The sequence below is a fragment of the Nannospalax galili genome, unplaced genomic scaffold (assembly GCF_000622305.1).
Source record: "Nannospalax galili isolate Female #2095 unplaced genomic scaffold, S.galili_v1.0 scaffold553, whole genome shotgun sequence".
NCBI lineage: Eukaryota > Metazoa > Chordata > Mammalia > Rodentia > Spalacidae > Nannospalax > Nannospalax galili.
Genome location: NW_008336313.1, coordinates 195,901 through 212,551, shown reverse-complemented (window position 1 = coordinate 212,551; position 16,651 = coordinate 195,901). Strand labels below are relative to the sequence as shown.

The 16,651-nt window shown below is 45.4% G+C and overlaps 1 protein-coding gene across 3 annotated transcripts in view; it reads left to right on the top strand.

Moving 5' to 3' along the window:
• The window catches only part of Dab1 (DAB adaptor protein 1), a 423,873-nt gene that overhangs the window by 381,809 nt on the left and 25,413 nt on the right, over positions 1-16,651 (top strand). For all 3 annotated transcript variants that reach the window (XM_008831024.1, XM_008831023.2, XM_008831022.1), the window contains exons 10-11: positions 11,139-11,201; positions 13,554-13,662. In XM_008831024.1, the coding sequence (XP_008829246.1) occupies positions 11,139-11,201; positions 13,554-13,662 (172 nt within the window). The remainder of the gene's footprint in view (positions 1-11,138; positions 11,202-13,553; positions 13,663-16,651) is intronic.

Sequence of the window (16,651 nt, the reverse complement as noted above, 5' to 3'; positions counted from 1 at the left end):
ATGCAGGAGAAGGGAAGGGGAAGGAGAGATAGAAAGGGAGGAAAGGGGCGGGCAAAGAAGGAAGGGAGGAAGGAGAGACAGAGGGAGAGAGGGGATAGAAAGGCCAGAAAGAAAATGAAGGGAGGGAGAAGGAATGAGTGTTATTTGCTTGGTAGGAGCTATGGTCTGAGCATGCTTTTGTGTCTTCTGAGAGTCCACTGCGATTAGAACTCCATCCCTAAGGCGGTCCTGGGGGGACACGAGGGACCCCTACAGGAGGAGGCCTACTAGAAGGTCCATGGGTCACTGGGGGATCAAGTGCTTCTCATGGGGCTGCTTTGGTAGTTCTCCTGTGATCCTTCGAGTTGTCAGCCAAAGACTGTTGCGAATGGATCAGGCCTTTGCTCGCCCAGTCCCTGTTCCTGCTCAAGATGCAAGTGCTTGCTCTGAGCTCATTCACCATTGCCACCTGCCCCTCGCCAGGAGCCTCCAAAAACTGAGCTAAATAAGTTTTCTCTTTATAAAATGAGTTGCCTCTAGTGTTTTGTTGTAGTAAAGGTGACTAATATAGAGGTGAGGGTAACTGGAGCCAGGCATGGAAGAATCTTGAGGAGCACAGTCCAGGGGAACAACAAAGTCAGCTTCAGAGGAAGCTGAAAGTGCCTCGTGAATTTTCCAGCGCACACACTCAACCTGAAGGAGCTTGCTTGTAAACTGCCCCCGGCTTGGAACAGACTCTGGAATCTGACCCATTGCACCCTTTCCCTCTCTTCCCTCCTCCCCATGTATCTGTTCTAGAACTCAGACAGTAATTCTACATTTTCATGTCTACATTCCTAAAATACATTGTTTTTTAAAAAATATACACAGGGATCCTGTTTACAGTACAATCTACAGGCTGATAGTGATGACGTGATGAGATACAAATCACTAAATATGACTGATTTCAACTCCAGAGACAAAGGGAAGGGGCTGGAGAGATGGCTCAGTGGTTAAGAGCCCCGGATGCTCTTGCAGAGGACCCGGGTTTGACTCCCAGCACCCATAAGACAGCTAACAACTGTAATTCCAGTTCCAGGGGATCTGACACCCTATTCTGACCTCCGTGGGCATTGCACGACACAGGCACACTTACATACATGCAGGCAATACACTCATACAATAAAATAAAAATAATAAACAAAATACAAAGGAAAGGAGATGTGGGCTGGTGCCTGAGAAGTGACGCTGCCAGTGTTTGGGAAGTGGAGGAGACAGTGGTACAGCTGCCATGATCAGGGGTTCCTTCACTCGATAGCCATCTATTAAGCATTTGTAAGTGTCTACAGGCATAGTCTTGTCCTATCATAAGAAGGAAACATAAAAGTGAACAAGCCGTTCCCACACAGGGTTATGAATGAGAAAATGAATATAGAGCCTTCAGCTTGTAGTACCTGTAAAAGAGAAGCGCGTGAACAGTAGACATAGCCCTTCAAGAGAAGATGCCATCTTCACTGTAAGCATTCACACATTTCCTTCCAACCTTCTAGGCAGCCCTTAAGACCACCTTGAAAGGGTAGCTGGGGGAAGAAGGGCTGTTAGCTGCTAATGGAGGCCCAACTTGGAGTAATTAGAGGCAAGTTTTCAATCACTCTGAAGCCAAGTCCTCACACCAGTGCTAATTCCTCAGTTAGACCAGGACATTGGGTCTAGTGGGACTGTGGAGCCCCATGTCTCGGGAGGCCTGGCACACTTGGGCATTAAATAGAATTCCATTTTGTTTGACTGTTGATGAGGCTTCATGAATTTCCACTTGAAACATGAATCTTAACTTCCATTTAAAAGCTCCACAAGTATCTGGCTCTGGCTGAGCTTGGGCGATTAAAATCTTATATCCAGAAGGTGGTTGCTGTTTTTGCAAACTGAATTTGATTTCATGGTACTGTCTAGACATAGAAATGAATTTAATTCTCCCAAAGAAACGTTCCAGTCGGTGTAAATGTGAGAGATTCTTTAGAAGAGTGAAAGAGAAAACAAAGAAGGAAAACGTAGTGTTTAGAAAGCGGCCATCACTGGAGGCTTGGCTGATTTTCTTACTTTTTTATGTATTTCCTTTAAAGTTATTCTATCTCATGCAGTTTCTACTAGCCACGTATGGTTACTTAAAGTGAAATTAATTAAATTCACTTCATCAGTCCCATTAATCATATTTGTAGTAGCCATATTCCCCTCACCATATTGGACAGGGAGATACAGAACATTCCATCACCACAGAAAGTTCTGCTAGACCATGCTGCTCAGGGAGGAATCCCATGCTAACACAGTAGCTTCTTTTCCCATCTCCCTGGTGTCCCACCCCGTTGTTCAGTAGCCAAGCCCAGGTTTTCCTGACTCTCCTTAGCAATAGAAAGTCACTGCTTTCCTCTGTGCTGAAGGTGACAGGGAGCATAAGCTTCTCGCCACCCTAGGGGGAATTAGTCTTCATTAGCATGAGCCTTGCTTGTTAAATCGTGCACTGGGGAAAGGTAAGGTGCCTTGAATACCTGTAATCACTAGGTGTCCTTAATGGTACCCACCTGCCTTCAGTTACAAATCACTTTAAGTTAATCCATTCCTCCTGGGCTCTCTAAATGGATAATCAAATTGATTCTTTTGTAGCGTTGGTCGGAGTCCCCAGTTTAGATCTAGAGGCTTTGTGTTCTCCAGATCCACACTCCTTTCCACCTCAGACACCAAGTACACATAATGTCCCTGCCGAGAGCAAGGACCATGAATTGGCTGTCACTTAATCTCTAGTACCCATCGAGGTCCTGGCAGGTGGAGAGTATCCCAGTGAATGTTCGTTGAAAAAAATTAATTAATCCATTACCTAATCAATCAACATGCCTTTGGTTTCCCCAGTACGATGTTCGCTGATTATTCCTGAGCGGAGTTTATTCCCCAGCACAGCAGTTTGAAAACCCAGCTACATGTCATAGTCCCTGAGGTGTTATGGAGACCTTAGCAAAGCCAGGGACCTCCACAGACCAGTAAAATCCCAGTTCAGAGGTTGGAGCTTGGGTCTTAGCCTCCCCAAGGGATTATGCCGTGCCACCAGGATTTTATTGTGAACCATAGCAAGTTCCTTACTTGGCAGCTATAAATATGATTTCATTGGTTTTCATATTCGTACTCCAAGTCCCATCTCTTCCAAAGTCATTTTGACAGCAAGAGAGCCATCAATCTGGTCTTTCTGCTTTCATTCCAGTCTTGGAACTATAACGTCCCTACTATGGGGAGGGAAACTCCCTGTGGGAACTTTATTTCGGTGTCTCCGTGAAAGTTCAGGATAGTACTGCAGTAAAACACAGGAGAGTACTATCTCTTAAATTCCTTTACTGAAAGCTGAGGTTGTGAGTATATTTGGCACTGTTGGGTTTTAAAAAGCAAAAGACAAAGCTACAGGTATGCTATATTAGTAAATCTTTTAAAGGAAACAGAAGAAAAATTCAAGAATTGAAGATATGTGAACTCAAACGCCAGTGTTAAGTGTGGCTAAAGCAGTTACTGGCATGTTCCAGAGGCCGGGGAATGTGTTCCAGGCCCCGGTCATAAGTCTCAGCTAGGAAAAGGAGTATTGGCCGGAAGGATCGCCCATTGGCCAGATGGAGGGCACTGTGTAGAAGGAATCTGAAGTGATGCCTGAGCCAGAGTCAGACAGCAAGGAAGGGGTGGTAAGGTATTAGAGATATCAGTGGAAAGAAGACACACATGCAGTCAAGGTCAGCCTGAGGGGTTGTTCCTTGTTCTAGTTCCAAATACCACGCAACAATTAAAAAACGTGGGCGTGTGGTTAAAGTAAGTCGAAATAGGGTAAGATGTGATCACATTACAGATGTGATTTATTGACCGTCTCCTTTGTGCCTAACACCAAACAAGGCTATGGACACACCTCAGAAAGCTGAGAGCATGTCCCCATGTCCTGCCTAAAAATGAGAAAAGTGAGGCTAGTTGACATCCAGGGTCACATGGTCAGGAGGTAGCATGACCAGGACTTGACCACACCTGTGTGCTTCCAAAGCAATGTATTTGTTCAGATGCATAGACCAAGCTTCATCTGAATGTGCAGAAATCACCCATCACACCTCATCTCTTCACCTCCCCAAAGGCCACGTCTTCCGTCACCAGGAGGGTGACAGGCGCATGACGCTGCTGATCCTCCTGCATTTTCATTATGTGGGGCATGGTGAGGCTTTTATGAGACTCCACCACAGGCTGTTTTTCAAATTTATTTAATTCATCCATCATGTTCTGAAGCCATTTGCTTTTTTATATTGGACAGATGTAATGAGATTTTGGACACTAAAAAATGTTTTTATTAAAAGTTATGACCCAGAGCTAGTTGGTAGGGGCCCTGCCATAAATCCCCAGGAGTATGTGAATTTATAAGGGATGTAGTGACATAACCTTAACCTTCTAGGCCACACCATAGATTACAGGATCACACAGGCTAATGCTGTCTCACCATACCCCCACACCTCTGTTTAAATAATAATAGTGGTTATTATTATTATTTCTGTTGTGATCTGATATGGTGGTTTTTCATCTCCTCATAGCCACAGGTGAGTCACAGTGAGCTGATGCCTTCCTGGCGAAGACGGGAGGTGGGATTTACTGATGGCTCTTTTGAACATCAGTAGTCCTAGACACACTCATATTCTGTGGCTCTGGCTGAGGAAAGTAGTAGTCACAATTTCTACAGATAGTGCAGGTGTTTCCTGCAAATGAACAGTATTTTAAGACTCGGGGGTGACAGTCTCCCCATCTCTTCATTGCCAACAGAAGCTCTACTCAAAATTCAGAAAGGATGCCGTCACTTCTGCTCCTATGTAACAACTCCATTTTAATGCCAGTGGTCACAGGTTTGTATTAACGCTGGACTTGGAAATCATCCAAAGAATAATCAACACATATGTATAGATCAAAGCATGGTCATTACAATATGCCTGTGAATTAGATACTGTATGTTATCTATAGTATGTAATATACACGATAAAATTAAAAGTTAAAAGAACAGTTTGTTTGGGCCAGCACTCAGCCACTTGTAACAAATGCATTCATTCATTTATTTTGAACATTGTTATATACTAGACCTCTGAGGAGCTGCTGGGCACTTGGGAACGAATCGCATGCATGAGAGAGCTCCCAATGGAAAAAGGACAGTGGAAGTCCTGGGGATTCCCAGAGGGTGATGTCAAGCTCAGGGAGAGAGGAAGGTTTCATGGGAGGGAGAGGTGGCAGGAACGTAGTGAAAGCCCAGCTTGTTGGGATGAGGAGAAGAACTTTCTGAGCAAAGAACATCTGGCACAAAGAACAGGCAAAACTAGCTGCTGATAATTATGTGTGTGCATGTACAGACACATGTGTGTATATACATATATGTATATGAAAGTGTCATAGTGAAACCCATTAGTTGTATGCCATTAATAACTCAGAGAATTAATAATTAATACAGAGTTTGGCTGAATCATATGATGGCACATTTTCCCTGTAAATGAAAAATGTCAAGTGTAGACATCTCGTTCTTACCAATAGACACTGATGTACATGGCTGGGTGCATGCATAATTGCAGGAAGACGGACTTTAGGCTTACAGACATGCTGTTACTGTACCTCCCAATCAGGCCCATGCTTTATCATCTGGTTATGCTGGAAACGTATTCCAGGGTTTTCACCGTACATCAGAGTCAGCTGCCGCCTACTGAGACCACAGGAGTGTAAACCATAGATATCGTCATCATTAAACTCATAAGTCCATGTCATTTGTGTGTCTTTCACTCCACCCTCATTCATCATCACTTGCACTTGCAGAACAGCCAGTGGTTGGAGGATTTTGAAGAGCGCTTCGCTGCAGCCACGCCGGTAAGAATGAGAGGGCTCTGTCTGCTTAACGGCTTCATGTCATTGAACCATCACTCATTTCATGCTCATCAGTTGTGCCTTGTGGTTGCAGAACAGAAAGGTGTCAATGGACTTTGATGAGCTTCTTGAGGCAGCCAAGGTAAGGCCTCCAGGGTCTTGTAAAAAGAGGGTTCTTCTGGTTATTTTCATGTGTCTCGTGATGACCTTACCCACCTACGTGAATGAGACTTGTTCTGATCTGTGCTGTCCCAGTGAGTGTCCATTTCAGTGTTCACAGGAAGAGTAAAGGTGGGTCCTCCTGTGAGGTCCAACAGCAAGAGTGTATGTACTCATAGGGCTCTGTGTGCGTGCGTGTGTGCGTGCATGCGTGTGTGTGTGTGTGTGTGTGTGCGTGTGTGTGTGTGTGTGTGTGCATGCGTGTGTGTGTGTGTGTGTGTGCATGCGTGTGTGTGTGTGTGTGTGTGCATGCGTGTGTGTGTGTGTGTGTGTGTGTGTGTAAGACAAGGTGTGCTGGAGAGGAGATGGCTCCCCTATGTCATTCAACCAATATTTTGGAGGTCCTGTAACACAATCCAAACATCCTGGCAGAGGCCAGAGGAGAGGTAGAGAGGACAACTCAGCCACTACGCTGACCAAACTCTCAGGGTTCCCTAATAAAACAATGAATGGAATAAAGAGGATAGTGTGGGGCAGGATTGGGAAGCAGGGCAGGGAAGGTCTGGGTCTATTTGGATTAGGTAGGATAGTGCAGGACAGAGTTGGTTTGGATTGTTGAATAAGATAAGGCAGGGCTGGGTTGTGATGGGTAGACTAAGAGAGGGTAGAGTAGAGCAGGGAAAGGTAGGGTAGCGTCAGCCATCCTCCCCCCAGAGAGGCAGAGGGGGCGTAGTATAGAACAGTGTACTATAGTGTAGTAGGGTGTAACCTAGTAGAGTGTGGCAAAATTGCCAAGCACACCCCCGAGAATCAAAACCAGGCAAGGATGCTATTCATCTGGTACACAGCCTAGTACAGATGTACTAGACTGCAACCAGTCTTAGTTCACATGAGTTCATGTACAAGCCAGTGACTGTTTTCACTTGAGAACATGTAAGACAGAGGTTGTCAACCTCAGAAGCAAAATAGCATCACTAGGAGACCTTTCAGTGTTCTAGTGACTACACTGTGCCTCACACCCACTAATTCAGCATCCTTGGCATGGGAGCCAGAGATCAGTATTTTTCCTGAGTACTTTTCATTGTGCTTCCAAGACTAAACCAATGGTTAGGATATCAGATACGCTGTTCTGAACAGTGAGGTGGAATACAAATTGAGAAGGAAACACTTCCCCCAAAATAACAGACAATAACATGCTCACTTGTATCCTGAAAGAAAGGTGAGAAAGAGGGGAAAAGAAGAGTAAATGCAGACGGAGCTGGTGCAAAGGCCCTGGGGTGGCCTTTCCTTTCACAGCCCCTGTACTCTGTCCTTAGCACTGCTTTGACTGACCGTGTTCTGTGTTTCTATAAAGTGGTCAGTTCATGTAGAAGCAGGAGCATGCCAGCCACAGCACTGCATCCCTACTCTTGGTGCAGAAGCCAGTGTATGACAAGAATTCCTATATATTTGGATCTCAGAGGCTCCTGATGCACAAACATAGGGGTGGGCCTGTGAGAACGCGCTGAGGGACTGAGCCCATGGCACCTCAGCCTTCTTCAACTGTGGTATCAGAACTTCCCTCAAGAGGGGTTCTAGGTTCACTTGCAGAGGTCTGGTTGAAAGAAGGACCAAGGGACTAATCTCGAACGCTGTATTGCACACACTCCTGGCTAGCTGTCACTTGTTGAAATCAAGGGTCCTGGGCCAGGGCCAGACCTGATGGACATATTGAGAGGCTTTGCTTAAGCATCTCAGCTCCTTGTTTGGGCCACTTGCTGTGGTAGCCTCCAGTGTCACTCCCCCAAGTACTGTTGGAAAATAACCAACACCCTCAAAAAGAAACATATCTGCCACCTACAGCCATATCTTGCTATCAGAAGGCATTTGAAATGCCAGTGTTAGGATGTTTCTCTATGGTGAGGCGTCTGATGCTGCAGATGACATCTCATGGATCTGCTTGGATGTGTGGCAGGTCTCTTGGGAACTCTGGCTTTGGGTTGGTGGATACCATAGAGTCAAGACTGACTAGGTTTAGTGAAGCAACAAAGAGCTGGTTTCTCTGAGGTCAAATCCACTGTAGCTTCTTTCTACTGACTGGTCGGTCACAGGCCAGTTGCTTAGCCCCAGCCTCTGTTAAGTCCTTTGTAAAATGCAGACAATGAGCTCAGTGGGTGTCAAACATGATAATAATGTGTGGGAAATTGTATTCTGAGCTGTAAAGTGTTTTACAAATGTGAACTCTTTGCTTTATTTTCTTGAGGTCTTTAAAATGATGAATGAGGTCAGTATTTTCAGATGGAAAATAGTTTATTAGGTTAAAAATAAGAGAACTGGGGTTCACATGGGGAGAAGGGCTTTTACAAATTCTCAATCATACATGGTTATTCAGGTTATTTTTAATTTTATGGCCCAAGAACCCCTTTTTCCATAAAATTTAATTAACTCAGGGTTCTATTTAAACAGCAAATCCAATGAAATGAAATAACAGTCTACGTTTTATGCCTCCCCATGTTTTTCCCGTTTAATCCTTGAGTGAAAATCATCTGGCAATAGGAAGGTCTATATCTCAAGAATGAAGGTTATTTTAAAAGTTGTGCTTAAGGAGAAAATTAGCCAATAAATTAACTTTACGATGTTAGTAAAAGCATGCCAGGAGTTCAACACATTTGAGATGTAAATTGTGTGACTTAATTATTAACTTCATTTTAATATTTTCTTAATGCTGAAAGTAGTTGTGGGTCATTTTATGAGCATGGAGTTCCAATCCCAAGGAAGTCCAGAAGCTTCATCTGAATTCATTAGGTAGAATTTTTCCTTTAGGAAGCAGTTAGAGGGACTAGAGGACTTGTCTTCACCGCATAGGACATGCCCAAGAAGGCTTGCAGATTTAGGAACACACCCTGCATGCCAGCTTCCCTATTCCCATTGGCTGCTGCATTGTCATCATGTGAGAGGGAACCTGTTAGAATCAGCAGGGAAAACTGGGAAATGCACACAAGGGCCAACACAGCCGCGCCTCGCCCTCTTGTCCACCTCCTCTCCCAGGAAAGGTTCAGGCTGGTAACGCCAAGCAGCTGCTCCCTCCCTCCAGAGCTGTTTCTGGCTCCTGCCTTTTCATCTGCCTTCAGGGTCCTTCTTCTTTGTCTCCAGGCTCACTGTGCCTCTCCTGGGTTTGGAGCTAGGCTGATTCCTTTAGGAAGCCCTCACAAAATTCTCTGCCTGTAGCTGACTGGGTGTCCCAGAGAGACTCTGTCACCCTTCTTGCCACGTTACCTTGAAAGGATCTCCATCTGTGTGCTGCCATCCGCAGCAGACCATGCACTCCCTACAGTTGGTTCTTGCCAGTTCTTTCTGTTATGTTCCTAGCACCTAGTGCAGTGCCCAGCTTCTTCGGTGTGTGTGGAAAGAATATTGTGCAGTCAGGAAGGAAAGGAATACTTCTTCCTGTGTGCCAGAAACCAACAGGAAAGAGTGAAAGTGAGGTCACGGGGCTGAGCTTTATTCCTCTCAGGGAAAAGGGACTTCTGTGCTGTCCAGCGGGCCTTACGCAAACATCAGAATAAGTCCTGCTGTGAAAGGTGGTGTATCCCTTGTTGGAAATACTCTAGACCAGAAGTGTTTCTGAATTTGAAATTTGGGCATACCCAGGATGACACACCTTGAGGATGGAATCAAAGTCTAAACAGAATTCATTTCTCTCTCATAATATATAACTTATGTTTGTAGCCTGAAGGTGACATAATACAAGGTGTTTAGTGAGCCTCTGGTTTTGACTATGACCCATCACGGAGTCGGGTGTGAAACTGTCCACTTGTGGCATCATATCACCATCTAGAAGGTTTTGGATTTTGGAGCACTTAAGGGGGTTGAGGTTTCACATTAGGGATGCTCGATCTGTAATGTAATATGTAAGGAGATATTATTGTCTCCATCATCCAAGTGAGGAAATGGAGCTCTGGGGGGCCTCAGAGGTTGAAAATGAGAGAGCCAACATATGTGCTCAGCTGTGGGACCTTGTCCTGAGCTCAGTGCTGGCTCAGTCATCAGAAGGGATGGTCATTCGTTTTTTATGTGTACGTCCTAGTGAGCCAGCCATGACCCAGTTAAAGCTGAATGTTTGTACCGAGGACCAGAGTAGCAGGGCAGCCAGACTATCCCTGTACCTTCTATTAACTGGTGTTTTATGTTGCCTCGATTAGGAGCCCTCACTTAAAATCTGAAGATGAGTAGAGAGTGGTTTTTTGCTCAGTGGATGGGTTTTCACAAAGCATGTGATTATATGCTTTGCATGATTAAGTCAGACCATTTGGTTCCTGGCCAGACACTCCCCATAGGCCCTGAAGCTAGAAGTGTATGCAGATTAATTTCTAAGTGTATCTTAAAGGGGGTCTTCAGCTGCTATGGCCAGCCTTACTCACGCACACCGTGTGATGGACTGGAAGATGGATGATACAATGTCTGTGGAGAGGGAGTTCCTGGGAGTGATTGATAGTGTATATACTGGGCTGGTTTTGATGTTCTTCCTGGTATTAAATGAAATGTTTTCTTTTCATCCAGCTACATTTTTTATCCCAAAGATAGACTCTCAGAGAATTCTTATTTGACTGCATGCTTTTTGTATAGAAAATTCAAATCCTGACCTGGGTGACCTTGTTTCTGTGAGAATCCTCTGTGAGACTATTTTCTTTGTCCGTAAAAATGGGAGTGAGAATTTCAACTGCTCTGTTGAGAGCATTTACTGAGAAGGGACCCAGAAGTCATCTTTTGCCATTCTTACAGGTGGAAGGCTCTTGCATGGGTAGGTCCACTCTTGAGAGACTCATAGGGTTGCATCCCTGCCTTTGTGTTTTGGAGAAGACAACAGTACTGCATTTGATGATAAGGATACAGAACTGTTATGATTGCCTATAGCTAATGGGTGGCGTGATCAAGCCTGGATAAATAGCTAGACCCACTGAAGCAAACTGATTCTGCCATATCTAAAAGTGTTGCCTTTGGGCCGTGGGGTATAGTAATGAGTGACTGACTGGCCTTACCATTCACATAGTCGTGATGGAGGACAGGTCAATTATCCATAGTACTTTAAGGCAGGCCTAGCAACATTCACTCTCCTGGTTACATGATTTTCTCTTTCTTTCCAGGCTGTGACCCAATTAGAACTTTTTGGGGACATGTCTACCCCTCCTGATATAACCTCTCCCCCCGTAAGTATGCACTGCCCGTTAAGCGCTGCACCCTGGCCCGTTTCCCTCCTGCTGTACAGGGGCAACAATCTAGGCTTTAGTGAAAGAGGCTTGCTGGTAAATTTCAACTTGGGTCTCTCAACTAGTGATCCTGAGCCTCACTTTCCTCTACTTTGAAATGAAAAACAAAGAATCGGGATAAACGCTTCTGGTTTGAAAAAGAAATGAAACCGTGCATTCAGCAACTATGGGACCTTGCTTGTGGCTTTCTCTTCAGTCTCTAAGAAGGGAGACGGGAAGGATATATGGTTTGTGCCTGCCAAGAGCAGGCAGTCAGGTTGGGAATATGGGCAAGAAACTCAACTGGACAGAGAGCATAAGGAGGCACATGTCAGCACCTACCTGAGCCCCTAGAGCACAGGTGGTCAGCCGAGGAAAGGAAGCCTCCTCTACTCCATTCTTCCCTTCCCTCTCACCTTTCCTTCCCCCCTCATTGCTCTGTGTTCTCGCTGCCCACTCTCTTGCCCCTGAACCCTGTGAACCATGACCTCCTCAAGAAGCTTTGTGTTCCCAGGCACAGCTCAGTCAGGGCATCTGAACCACGGCTGCAAGATGATGAAGACCGCAGGGAGCCTTCATTTGAAAGGGAAAACAGGAAAATGGAATTGAAACCAAAGCAAAATAGGGGCACCAGTGCTAGATGCTTTCAGAAGCAACCCTGTAGCCACTGCAAAGACTAGAGCTAACATGTCCCCTTCAGTCCCTCCCCTGACTGCTCCCCAGAGGTGGCTAGAGAGGGCAGTGAGCTGCAGCTGCAGCAGCTCAAGCTGCAGAGCGGGGACAGCTCCTCTGGGCACCACACTGTTGTGCCGACAGAGGCATAGCACTATGACTCATTGATGAGATGCATCTTACAGAGAAGGGGCCATAACCTCAACACTGATGGCCCAAGACCCTGCAGTCCACAGCTGCTGCCACCATGGAATCCAGACTCAGCTGCCCTGCTCCCAACACCCTAGCAGTTCTTTCCTACTCCATCCCATGGTAACATTGTCATCTGTAGGTCTAGGAAGATCTGAAGGACTCTTCCAAATTTATCCCTGAATTGTACAGATGAGCAAACTGAGTCCCACTGAGGACGTGTGAGTCCTCCAAGGTCGGGGGGGGGGGGGGGGGGGGGGGGGGGGGGGGGGGGGGGGGGGGGGGGGGGGGGGGGGGGGGGGGGGTGCTGACTCTCTACAAAAGTGCTTAACACAGCAGCGCATGGCCGTGTTTCTGGCCCTGAACCCAAGCATAGTCCAAATGGATGTTTAATAATCCTCAGAACAATGCTATTCATCCTGGAAGCTGCTGGTCTAAAAATGGCCTTGTCTAATTGCCATGGTTTCAGGATTAATTGCTTGACCCAGTCTGTTCCCAGGGAAGGGGCGGGCCAACGAGGATATTATGACATCAAACAGACTTACACTCTGTAGACAAAGCTTACAGTAGAGCAGTACAGATGTTTTTATTTTGATAACCCACACCTCACCTGACCGAATGGTTCAGGTAGCTGACATTTCTGGAACTCTAGCATGGGCCAGGTAGGCGTTAGAAGTTCCCAGCTATGCAGCTCTCGTTTTGGTCTTCTGGAAATTATTTCCTTCATTTTTGCAAGGGAAGATTGAGGCCTCCGAGAGTGAGGGAGGCTGGAAGACACAAGGGCCTACAATCCCCCCACTCGCCAAACCTTCTTTGTTCATTTAGCCAGCTGTATACTGACCACGTAGTAAGTGACAAGCCCTAAACTGGGAACACAGTGGGGTTCAAGTGGGTGTGTTTCAATTTGAATTGACTATTTGCAAAAGGTGAAGTCATATGTAAGGGAATAAGTTGGTGGCTTGAAAAAAGCCTGGAGGTAGGAGCTCAAATAAATTATCACAGTGGCCAGAGTTTGCTGAGCAGCTACTGGATATGTCTATGCATGGTGCTTGATAAAAGATGAAAAACACGTAATAACCGTTTAGACGCATGGCCTCATTTAATCCTCATGACAGTTCTGGAGTTACCACTTTTCCCTTTTTTTTTGATCTTTTTGAGACAGGGTCTCCCTGTAGCCCCAGCTGTCCTGGAACTCCCTATGTAGACCAGGCTGGCCTTGAACTCACAGAGATCTGCTTGCCTCTACCTCCCGAGTGCTGGGATTAAAGGCGTGAGCCACAATGCCCAGCACTTTTCCTATTTTATAATGTCTCTGTCAGCAGCCTAAGGTCTGTGAAAGACATAAGTTGTTTGGACTTTGTCCGGCTTCAACAACACCCATGCTGCCCCCATCATCATTGTGGGTATTTGAGCAGGTCTCAAGCATCTGTCCCCACTCCTCTCTTCTGGCAGACTCCTGCAACTCCAGGTGATGCCTTCCTCCCGTCGTCATCCCAGACGCTCTCGGGGAGTGCAGACATGTTTGGCTCCGTATCTTTTGGCACTGCTGCTGTACCCTCAGGTAAGCCCCTCTGCCCTCCTGCCCCACCCCCACCTTTGGACCTTACTCAGTCAAGGAGTGGAAGGATCGAATGAATCAACTCCAAATATTGCAGGAGTCCCGAGAAGCCCTGTGAGTAGGCAGGCAGAGGTCAAGACAAAGTTGTGGATGCTGCTGGCTGAAATTTGGGGATGCTGAGGTGTATAACACCAGGAAACATGGTGCCAATCAACGCAGGTCTATTCCTCCCACCTGCCTCAGCCAGGGACAGAGAAGATGGTGAGCAGGAGAGAGGAGGAGGCCAGCTCACTGCATACCTCTTAAATCCTGATGGATAGGGGCTGGAGAGATGGGTCAGTGGTTAAGAGCACTGGTTGCTCCTACAGAGGACCCAGGTTCGATTCCCAGCACCCACAACTGTCCTAACTCCAGTTCCAGGGGATCCAATGCCCCCTTCTGACCTCTGCGGGCATGCAAAACACAGGTGCACTTACAAACAGGCAAAACACCATGCAGGCAATACACTCATACACATAAAATAAAAATAAAATAAAAACCCTGATGGATAGAAGGGATTGCCTTATGTAGTGCTTACTCAAGGAAAGAGAGGTCTCCATACACAGGAGGGGACCCTTTAGGACAAGAACAAACTGCTAACAGTGAATTGGGAAGAGAATGTGGCTTTTAGACATTTCCTTGTTTTCTAAGTGCCCTTTAAAATGTGTATGCTATGTTCACAGCAGTGTGAATATCTATGGTGACAGTGCTACAGGTAAGTTTTGAATAACTGACATCCCAGGGACTGTGTCTTGTTTCCATGATATTGGCCACTCCAGGTAGCCCGACCACTTCCCTTAGAAATGGCCACTGGTGGTTGAGTTTAGTTCATCTGCCTGGGAGCCTGGAAGAGTGCTGTCTTTCCCTTTACCTACGTGCTTGGAGTTAGAGGCTTAATATTTCTCTCTTGGCTTTCTTCTTATAAATGGCAAGTTAGAGTTTGAATATTTTACAATACAAATCTGCTTGTGCTTTTTTCTATAAATAATTACTTTTAATTATATAGTGTTAGAAGCGAATTCTTGCTACCAAATTAAACCTTGCTATTATTGTAGATAAATTAAAAATTCATACCCTGTTCTGAAATACACTTATCCTTCATGAGCCAAAGAATCATTATGAACTTTTAGAAGCAATAGAAGTCAGTATTGGCTGGCTCTGACTTATAGCTTAGACTCTACAGTCAGCCTGGGGATGAATTAATTGCCATGGTTCCCAATGGAATCTCCTGTCGTCATCTCTGAAATGGACTAGAGCTGATGACTCTTTTTCTGTGTATAAAATGGACATTAAAATCTTGGGAACTATGCAATAGAATGTGCCATTTAAAGCACACACCCATGCTTCAACCTTGTGTCCAAATACCTGTACTTTGTCCTCACTGTTTTGTCTATTAAGAGGTTGAAATAAATTATGATAACACTAAGCCCAAACTTACTAGTCCTCAGCATTTTTATGCCACAAATCTTCACTGGGGGTCCACTTTGTGCCAGGTCCTCTTCAAGGTACTTGGGGTTTATCAGTGAACACAGCAGGGGCCTGCCTCCTGTTGGGGACATAAGCAGTAACATAAATAAGTTGTACAGTATGAAAGGGATGAAAAACAGAAAAGAGCAGGGACAGGACCCCAGAGTCCTGGCCAAGGAGGCTGCAGTCAGGAGGGGCTCTTGCACCAGGCAATGGCTGCAGAGTGAAGGAACAAGGGGGTGTAAGGGTGTAAGGCAGGCTTCTGATTTAAGGGATTCCAGACAGGCTGGAGAACAGTGTGGCCCCTCCCACCTATGTTCCCTTCTCTATAAATGATAAGGTGACACTAGGTGTGATTTCATGTCTCTTCCTACACTTACCTTTGGTTATAAACACCCTGAAGACCTTGTCAGGCACAGTGCTGGTTTCTGCTTTGTTCCAAGCCAGACTGAGGGTTCTGCAGACCTGGATTTTAGTCTTGCTATTTAACTAGCTCTATTACAAGCTATGTAAATGCTATACCTTTGGATTTTTTTTAATAGAAAAATTGATCAGTTACCTCCAAGGTTTCAATTTTTAGAACATGAATTTAAAATTAATTTCCATTAGCATATTTTTGCTTTCTGTATCTACATAAAAATATGCTTGCAATAGTCCTAAACTAGCGGTAATCCAAATCTTTCCCTCCTTCAGCTGGTGTTAGAATCTCAGCAGCTGTTGAGTCTCTACCTACCTGTCACAAATTGTCCAGCCAGGGATAGGGAGACAGGACCACAAAGTGAGGCTGACTGCTGAGGGCTTTTGAGTCTGTTGAACCAGGTTTAAATCTGGCTTAGTTACTTTGTAATAAGGTTTAGACATTGGGGGCAGATAGCCTGTCAGACAGAGTTTCTTCATCATCATAGCTGGGCTGAAAAAAAAAAAAAAAAAAAAAAAAAAAAACCTTGCAGTAATACCATGAGAATTAAATGGGAAAATTAAGCACCTTGGAAAATGCTGTAGATGTTTTAGATTACTTGATGTGGAAAGGCTACTGCTATTATTATTGCTATAGCTCTGATTACCAAAGTAAAAAGACATACATCCCCTATCTTTTTTCCTTTACCTTTTTAGGAATATTTAAATACATATAGTGAAGTTTAGGTCTTCAGTCTGTTGGCAGCTGGTGGCAGTGGTAGCCTGGGTGGCCTCTGGGTAGAGAATAAACAGACTTTGCCACTAGCCAGCTTCAGAAGGCTCAACCTGTTGAGCCTCTCGGCGCTTACCTGTGAAGTGTTTGGCCTCGCAGAGCTGTACTGAGTGACCTTTGTAACTGTACCCAGACATGCGTTTGCAGTAGGAACTTGGCAGGTGTTTGTATGCTTCCAAGCAGGGCCTAGGTTTTGTTGCTCCCACAAGTCAGGTGCATGCAGATTAAACACACAGTGATAGTAGCTATTCCTGAGACTTACTGCAGGGATCTATTTTCCCCCAAAAGGTTTTTTTT